The 10,000-nt window shown below is 37.5% G+C and overlaps 1 protein-coding gene across 1 annotated transcript in view; it reads right to left on the reverse strand.

The window, feature by feature from the left end:
• The window catches only part of LOC106870281 (protein Wnt-5b), a 371,130-nt gene that overhangs the window by 23,500 nt on the left and 337,630 nt on the right, over nucleotides 1-10,000 (reverse strand). Inside the window, exon 2 of the mRNA XM_052973218.2 lies at nucleotides 7,796-8,052. Within this exon, the coding sequence (XP_052829178.1) occupies nucleotides 7,796-8,052 (257 nt within the window). The remainder of the gene's footprint in view (nucleotides 1-7,795; nucleotides 8,053-10,000) is intronic.

The raw sequence follows: 10,000 nt of genomic DNA on the forward strand, positions 1-10,000 counted from the left end.
TAGGTGATACTATCCGCCGGGGTCTGGGTGGCAGCGGAGCCAAGCTCTTAAGCGTAAAAATTTTGCCTACGGTTGATTGGGTCGGGTCAAAAGCTGTTTTGACCCTGTGGATCCAATTAGCCAAAGATCTGGTCTTCCCAGATTTTTTGAGGATGGCCGGTAACAGGTATCAGGTGATCCTTGAGGGCTGCCCCCCCCCAAGTGTCACCTGTGCCTGGAGCCTAGTCACATTAAGAAAAACTGTCCCCAGGATCAGAGTAGAGTCCTGGAGCAGTTATTAAACGTAGTTCCCCCCGCTCCCCCACTGGAGGGAGAGACGGAGGAAGTCGAGGAGGTGACGCACTCAGTCACACATACAAACACACACACACACACACACACGCACACACACACACACACACCAACTAGAGAATATCTTAGGGGGACTTTTTGCTTTGCATAAATTTTGCATTTTTCGTCAGAGAACATGTAACCGATCATACGCTAATTCTACCTGCTTATGGTACGACACACATATACACAGGTATATGAATGTGTGTGTGTATATATATATATATATATATATATATATATATATATATATATATATATATATATATATATATATATATATATATATATACATATATACATATATATGCATAATTATATACCTTCACACATACGTAGTATAAAGTCGCAGCCAACGTAAACTTTACAATAAATTTAACTCTTCTTTCAGTATTGTGTTTCTCATCAATAAATGTACCGTTATTAGGCCAACTGGCAGAATCGTTAACATGCCGAGCGAAACGCTTAGCGGAATTTCGTCTGCCGCTACTTTCCACCGACGTCGACATTTGCCTTTCATCCTTTCGGGATCGATAAATTAAGTATCAGTGAAACACTGGGGTCGATGTAATCGACTAGTCCCCTACCCCAAATTTCAGGCCTTGTGCCTATAGTAGAAAGGATTATTTTTGAACTTCGAAGCTCAATATAAAATTTGCATACATACATACATATTACAGATATGGCTGTGTGGTAAAAATTTTGATTTCCAATTACATGGTTCTGGGTTCAATCCCACAGCGTGACACCTTGGCAAGAGTCCTCTACTATAGCCTCAAGCCGACCAAACCTTGTGAATGGATTGGATTTGGTAGACAGAAACTGAAAGAAAGGCGGCGAGCTGGCAGAAACGTTAGCACGCCGGGCGAAATGCTTAGCGGTATTTCGTCTGCCGCTACGTTCTGAGTTCAAATTCCGCCGAGGTCGACTTTGCCTTTCATCCTTTCGGGGTCGATTAAATAAGTACCAGTTACCCACTGGGGTCGATATAATCGACTTAATCCGTTTGTCTGTCCTTGTTTGTCCCCTGTGTATGTAGCCCCTTGTGGGCAGTAAAGAAATAAGAAACTGAGAGAATCCCATCGTATATATACATATATCTATGTATGTCTTTATGTCTGCGTCTATCCCTCTTTGCTGCTTGACAACCGGTGCTGGTGTGTTTCCGTCGCCGAAAAGTAGCGGTTCGGCAAAAAGGTACGGATAGAATAAGTACCGGGCTTAAAGAAATAAGTATTGGGATCGATTCATTGGAATAAATTTCTTCAAAATGGTGCCCAGCATGGCCGTAGCCTAATGGTTGAATCAAGTAAAGGGTCGAAGGTAAAAGATATATATATATATTATATTATATGTAAATGTATGTATGTATGTATGTATGTATGCCTCAGAAAACCTTAACTACGAAGAAATTATAGTGCAGTAAACTCATTCCTTCTCTGCTTTCGATGTGCAAAATAACTAGGAGCGGTCCTCAAAGTGCGAAACAGTCTGTCTGGTGTCTTTCGCACCCGTTTTTCCAGAAAATCCCCACATGAAATACAAATCGCACCGCTAATCTTAAAGAATTAATCATCTTAGAAAATCCATACTGATAGTTTGAAAAACGAGTGGTTCATGAATTTATTAAACGGAAAAAAAACCCCAATAAAGCGAGGTAAGGAATAGTTTTCTGTATTTGTCTTTTGACGTTTTAAACTTTAAAACTTTTGTAAGTTTCTAAATAAAGTGTACCAGTAAGATTTTGCTTCCCATGAAAAGTATGCCTCTAATTTAGATTTGATCTCCAGTGCACCACGATTTCAAAAAGTTGGAGAATCGCTAAGAAAAAAATTCGAACAACAGTTCACGTCATCTCTTATGACTACGTCTATCCAAAAAGGAAATACACTTTTCCTTTTGTGTACAATAGAACATCAGTCTTTACCTTTATTGACACCAGCCAGATAAATACAAAATTAATTAAATAGAACTATCTGCCCACCCCACTGAGCCATGAGTCCCTGTACATTTTCATGGCACGCATGGACTAATACATAAACAAAACTAATGTGATTCCGTAACTCTTCTAGCTGTAGCCCCATAAAGAACTGAATTTATGGTTGCGAGCAAACTCTTGCTTGGTATTACCTTTTCAATCACTTTCTAAGGGAGGATTCCGAGAGAACGAGTGAATTCTTACCCGATCGCTCGAAATGCTACAAATAGCAACCATTCCATTCAAATCATACCCTACCCTCTTACCAAAAACAGAAACATATTACAAAACATTGTTCGGTCTAACACTATATCCGAATAATGCACAAGATGGTTTTATCAAAAATCTGCTTGAGCAGGGTTAACCTGGGGTTAAACAAAAACTCTTTTAATCTATCACCTCGATCATCTGTGGCATATTTGTGTGTGTGTGTATGTGTGTGAGAGAGAGAGAGAGACAAAGACAGACAGAGTGAAAGCGTGAGAGAGGGAGTGTATGAATGCGTGCCTGTATGCGGTCGTGTCTACGTATGTATATATGTATGTATGTATGTATGTATGTACGTACGTATGTATGTATGTATGTATGCATACATGCATGTATGTATGTATGTATGTATGTATGTATGTATGTATGTATGTACGTACGTATGTATGTATGTATGTATGTATGCATACATGCATGTATGTATGTATGTATGTATGTATGTATGTGCGTGTGTATGTATGTATATATGTATGTATGCGTGTGCGTGTGTATGTATGTAAGTATGTATGTATGTGTGTGTGTATGTATGTATGTGCAAAAATGGATTGATGAATGAATGGCTGTGTGTTTTTAAGTGATTCAAAGATTTATCTTTTATTTGTATATTTACAGAGAATTAAATATCAATTGTAAAAAAATTTACCCAATTTTCTAATTTTCCTTTGTGTGTAGATATATCCTTTTACAATGTTACTATTTTTACAGAGTGTCACTGCCATGCTATTATCTTCACAGACTCTTTTAGCAATAACAGTCTAAATTAGATTGATGCCCTCAAAATAAAAATTAAAAAAGTTAACCAGAAATACGTCAATACCAAAACACAAACCTTATTTCTAATAAATTATTCGTTTTCCAGTCTCCTAGCATCTATGCTTCTTAACGTCAGAAATTCCTTGGAAACTTCTTTTCACAATAGCTGATTTTCTTATCATATCAAACAAGTTATAAATACAAATATATTGATGGTCAGTTACTTGTTTGCACTCTGTTGTTGCCATGAACGAAAGTTTAGATATCTGAGCAATGTTCTGAGATATTGCGCAACTTAAACAAAATACGAGAGAAAGAAAGTAAACGAAAGCTGTTTAAAAAATACCAGCGTCAGATATTTAAAGAGTAATTACTGATTTTCTATATTTGTAAGTTCTTGAAAGTTCTTGAAAGTTCAAGTCGTGAAAGAACTAATCTCAAGATATTGTATCACATTCTGCCAAAATCCTGGTGATACGCAAGCCCAGACTATCGATAAGATTCAGAAGGCCTTTGAAGGTGCTGCTATGGGAAAACACAAATAAAGGAGCGGTACAACTGGTTCAAAGATAACCGGATCCCAGTGGAGAGTGAGTCACGTTGTGACAGACCATCGACTATCAGAAATGACTAAATGATTGCAAAGGTTCGAGGAATAGTCTATGAAGACCGTCGTGTGACCATTGAGGAGATTGTTGCCGAAGTTGGAATTAGCCATGGGTTAGTTCAGTCAGTCCATTCCGCTCACGTCGTCCAAGTATTCCTCGTCCATATATATATATATATATATATATATATATATATATATATATATATATATATATATATATATATATATATATGTATGTATGTATTTGTGTGTTTGTCCGCCCCACCATCGCTTGACAACCGATGCTGGTGTGTTTACGTCCCTGTAACTTAGCGGTTCAGCAAAAGAGACCGATAGAATAAGTACTAGGCTTACAAAGAATAGGTCCTGGGGTCTATTTCTTCGACTAAAGGCGGTGCTCTAGCATGGCCGCAGTCAAATGACTGAAACAAGTAGAAGAATAAAAGAATAAAAGAACCAACAATTAGTTAACTTTATGATATAATAGAACACATTATAATCCTCAACCCACTCCCTCACACCTTTAAACCTTCTTAACAATGCCGACACCTCCCAGCCCCAATCCTAATATTCCGCCCAATCCCCGTAACCAATCTAACGAACCGGCTATACCGACTAGTGAAGGAGAGAATAATAGGAATAATATTGAGAGCTACTATAAGCTACAACCCAGCGGATGGCTCCCTCGCTACCATAAAAAATACCAGTCATAGCGCCGAGGCTAATACGAAATATAATATCTGGTGAATCTCAGGTAATCGAAAGCCCACAAGCTCTAACTTAGTGTCCTCTGGAAGTCTATGCAGCTATAGATCCCCTACCTTCTGTCCCCGGAAGATAGATGCCGCATGAAAAATATAGTATTTAAGCGTACGGTTCCACGGAAGAATCCAAGTATGTATATATCGGCTCGTGCAGCACCACTTTCAAGGTCAAAATTACTAACCACTATTCTAGCTTCAGATCTGAAACAAAAACTAATAATACATTTTTATCTAGGCTCATCCATTACCTAGAAAATAACTCAGATGTATATAGTTTAAAATGATCCATTGCTACTCATACCAAACCGTATAGCGTATAACAAACACGATTTCTGCATCACAGAAGTCTTATCTATTATGCAATGCAGCGACACCTTTAAAGAACGAAGCGACCCTATTCTTAATTGCCGGCGCAAATTATGTAATACCTTCTTAAGATACAAATAATACTACTTCCCCGATAATTCCCTTGCTAATCTTCCTATATCCCCTCCCACTTGAATTTCTTCAACGTATTTATAGCAGTTATTTTTTTGAAGCTATCTATATATTTCCTTAACTTTGTGATATCTTTATATCTTCATTTTGTATACAGAAATAAGCTTGCGCGCACGCGCGGATACCTATGCTGATACTATGGATATGCTGTGAGTATACGCATGCACGCGGGTACACAGATATGTATATTTACTATGAGGTAGTAAACGACTAACTTTAACTAGAACTACTATGTTCCCTTTAAAAATACAACCTTCAACACCTATCTCCTTCTTTTTCTTCCTCCTCTTCTTCTTTCTTAACAACTCCACCCGACCCCCACTCCTAAATTTTTGACCTCTTCCTTTTCATTTTTTTTTTGTTTTTCTTAGCCATTTCATCTTTTCTAAATCTCTTTCTGTATAAATGTTTAAGCATGGATGCACCTCGGTACCGATGTACTGTAGACACAGCAAAGTGGTCCCAGCTTAATATTCAGAAAGACTCTTCCCTTAAAGTCATTATCCATCTACATTAAATCAATCCTCTTTCCGCCCCCTTTCATTTTCTTTATTTTTAACAGTTTTAAACAAATTCCCCACCCCCAAATATTTTACCTTTTCGCTTTTCTTGCTTACTGACCATCTTATTTCTTCAGACATTTGTTTTTTATATTCTGTTTTTCTTTTTATTTGATTTTTCTACTCTGTTCTTCTGACTTCCCCACTCATTTCAAATTATATCTTCGAAGAATTAACTTGGGATTCCTTAACGACAATGTAGCCTTCATATGGTTAAGGTATCCTTGGCCTGACGAATAACTAGCTGTATACCTCTCGTTGAGTAACTATTATATCAGAGGATCTGCTAGCTAGTAAAGATATGTAGCCTGAGTTTGACCTACTCCACTCCCTCAGTTTGGATTTTTATTCGCATTCATAGCGACTCAAGTTGTTAACCGAGTTACACAATTTTGTTTTCAGCTTATCGAATTTCAATATGGGAAAAGCCTACAACCATAGCCAATAAATTATTAGTGTTCCTGAACGTTGATTTTTATACCTACCACGGACTGCTCGAAACTTACAAACTCTCTACGCTTAGATCATTAGATCTTATAATCACACACACACACACGCACACATACATAGGGTTGGCAAGAAAGTAATTTCGTTTTTCGCAAATTGAGTGACAATTCTTTTGAATGACTTTTGTCAATGTTATGACTTTTTCCTTTAAACATTTGATAGCCGTTACTTTTAGCTTACTTTAGAAACAAATTGCGCATAATTTTGTTTACAACTGTTAGTTCAGTGTCAATTTTAACATGGAGTGCAAAAACGAACATTTTTGCATGGCACCTTGGCCAGATGTCTTCTACTTTAGCCTCGGGCCTACCAAAGCCTTGTCGATGGATTTGGTAGACAGAAACTGAAAGAAACACTTCGCATATATGCATATATATAAATATATCTATGTGTGCGCGTCTTTGTGTCTGTGCTTGTCCCCCACCACCACCGCATGACAACGAGTGCCGGTTGTTTATGTCCCTGCATCATAACAGTTCAGCAAAATAGACCGATTGAATAAGAACCAAGCGTAAGAAAAATAAGTATTAGGGTCAATATATTCGACTGCGGCCATGCGATGTCCCAGCATAGCTGCAGTCTAATGACAAATAAAAGAATAAAAGATAATAGGTGTACATACATATTAATCAGCACCGGGCTGACATTCATAATAAAAAAAGTCGAGACAGACGACAGCGTAATCAAGACTGAAGACAACGAACTTGAGGCTGACGTTGACGAGATTAACGAGATTCTGGAGAGGGGTTAATCGGTTACATCGACGCCAGTGGTCAAATAGTATTTAATTTATCGACCGCGAAAGAATGAAAGGCAATGTTGGTCACAACAGAATTTGAACTCAGGCCGTAAATACGGACGAAATGCAGCTAAGCATTTTGCTCTGTCTGCTAACGATTCTGCCAGCTCGCCGCCTTTATTGGTTTCAAATATTGGCACAAGGCCAGCAAAGATGAAAAGAAAAGACCTCCTCGGCAGAATTTGAACTCAGAAGGTAAAGACAGACGAAATGCTGTTAAGCATTTTTCCGGGCATGCTAACTATTTTGCCCGCTCGCCGCCCTAACCTGATTAGATATTAGTTTCAAATTTTGGCCCAAGACCAGCAATTTTAGTGAAGGAGTAACTCGATTAAATTGACTCCTGTGTTCAATTGGTACTCAATTTATAGACTCCGAAAGGATGAAAGGCAAAGTCGACCTGGGTGGAATTTGAACTCAAAAAGTAAAGATGGACGAAACGCCGTTAAGCATTTTGCCCGGCATGCTAACGGTTCTGTCAGCTCACCACCTTAAACCTGATTAAATATTTAAAAAAAATAAAGGATAGTTTAAACAGTATTTATTATTTACAATATGTAATGCTACTCGTCATTATAAATTGCATTATATAAATTATTGGTTACGCAACACTTTATATAATGCAATTTATAGAACAATACATTTTCTAGCTCTACTCTTGATCCCAAACTATATTCACGAAGGTGTTTATATTATTAGTTCATGCGTATCAAAACATGATTTACTTACTAATATTGAGTACTTCACCAAATACATTAGTGATGTTAAAAGTTGTACAATTCCAGCGGCGGCTTCGAAACTGATGTTGGCATTCACTAATTCCTATTGCTGCTCCTTTAGTAATGACTTCTAAAAGTTTGTCTTCCGTGTTGCACAAATCTCGCTGTCGTGGCAGTAAGAAATTGAGGCTCGAGCATCTTCTCTGTTTGCCATTTTGTTTAACTTCGACTGGAATTGTCTGGTATGAACTGGCCAGACCAAGGTACCTGCAATGTAACAAAGTTAAATAACAGTTCAAACAATGCTGTATAGAGGTATTGTTTTGCTTTTCTTTTTTTTTTTTGTTATTACAGGATATGTAAAATATTGATTTAAAATTTTGGCACAAGACCAGTATTTTCTTCGGAGAAGTAAGTTGATTACGTCAACGCTTGTGTTTAACTTGTACTTATTTTATCGACGCCGAAATGATGAAAAGAAAAGTCGATCCTGGCAGCATTTGAACTCAGAACATAAAGTTTGAAGAAATGTTGCGAAGCATTTTTTCGGTATAAAGATTCTGCCAGTTCGCCGCAAGATAGCAATTGTATACGTAAGATATCAATTGGTGTCTAACATATTGTTCGCGGTTGTAATTATGGTTATATAGGAATTTTCCAAAAGATAGATGCTAACTGAGCTGAATAACAGAATCTTGAATTATGATCTTTGCTTTGAGCACCAGGGATATATAAGTTAAAACGTGTATTTTGCTTACTAAGAATGTTAGATATGAAAACGAAGGGCATCGGTAAGGTGAATGTAAAAGTTACATGTTTGATGCTCTCCAGTGTTCCATCGCACCAAAATACAATTATGGTTTCGTAGATTGATAAACAATATTCCCAAGTACAGTTTTATAATCCAAAAGTATCGTGTCCAAAGGCATTTCAAATGAATACTTATAAACTTGATCACAGAAGTAATTTTCATCATCCAACTATGTCGAAATATTTCCAGTTGACTAAGAAGGTAGGATGAAAAGTTCATAGTCAATTATGAAGGAGTAATGATAGAACTGTGAAAATCTTGCATGCCTTAATTTCAACCCTTCTTGATTATAACTACATTGTTTATTTCCAGGTAAACCGACTCTTCAAAGAAGACTTCAAATTTAACTAGTAACGACTTCTCTTGAAAATCGACAAAATTTGACATCATAGTGTTATCAAGTACCTGCAGAAACACGGTTTTGTTCCCAACGACATTCATGCCGAAAGGGTTGCAACATTAGGGGATAATGCTCCAGCTTTATTAACAGTGTAAAAATGGGCAGCTGAATTGAGGATTAAAAGGGAGAGTCTTGAAAATGTCCCAAGATTTGGACGTCCTGCATCTTCCACCACCAAAGAAAACATTGGTCGTGTTTACCACATGGTAATAGTTGACAGGCGAATGACTATAAATCAAATAGCCAATGCTATTAGCATATCTCGTGAGAGAGTTGGGAATATTCTACGCAATGAACTTGGCATGACGAAGGTTTTTGCTCGCTTAGTGCTACATCTTCTGACACTTGACCAAAAGCGCACCAAACTGATCACATAAAATCTGATATTGCTCCAAGCAGATCCAGTTGGTTTCTTTGAATGTTTCCTAAGCCAGGATGAGTGTTGGATTCAACACTTTGAGCCAGAGACAAAGAGACAATTCAAGCAATGAAAACCCCATTTCTTCTGCTTCAAAAAAGGTTAAGGTTGTTTCATCTGTAGGAAAAATTACGGCCTTAGTTTTTTAGTATGCAAACAGCATTGTGTTTATTGATTATCTTCAAAAGGGCCACCCCATCAATGAAGAGTACTATGCCATCTTGCTGAGGCAATGACGAAAGGCCATCAATACCAAATGCCCAAGTAAGCTAACGGAAGCAGTTTTATTTCATTAGGACAATGCTCCAGCACACAAATCCTTGGTTTCAATGGCTGCTATGCGCGACTGTGCTTCTGAACTGGTTGATCACGCCTATTCTCCTGATTTGGCCTCATCTGACTATCATCTGTTTCCCCAACATGGAAAACCCTTGGCTGAGAACCAGTATCACAGTGAGGATGATGACATATGTGCTGTTGATGACTTTATTTTACCAATCAATTTAACCATAACCGGTTGATTGCATACTAACTACCTGATAAAATCAAATACAGATTTTATCCTAAATTTTAAAAATATATTAAA

The sequence above is a fragment of the Octopus bimaculoides genome, chromosome 15 (assembly GCF_046866305.1).
Source record: "Octopus bimaculoides isolate indiv1 chromosome 15, ASM4686630v1, whole genome shotgun sequence".
NCBI lineage: Eukaryota > Metazoa > Mollusca > Cephalopoda > Octopoda > Octopodidae > Octopus > Octopus bimaculoides.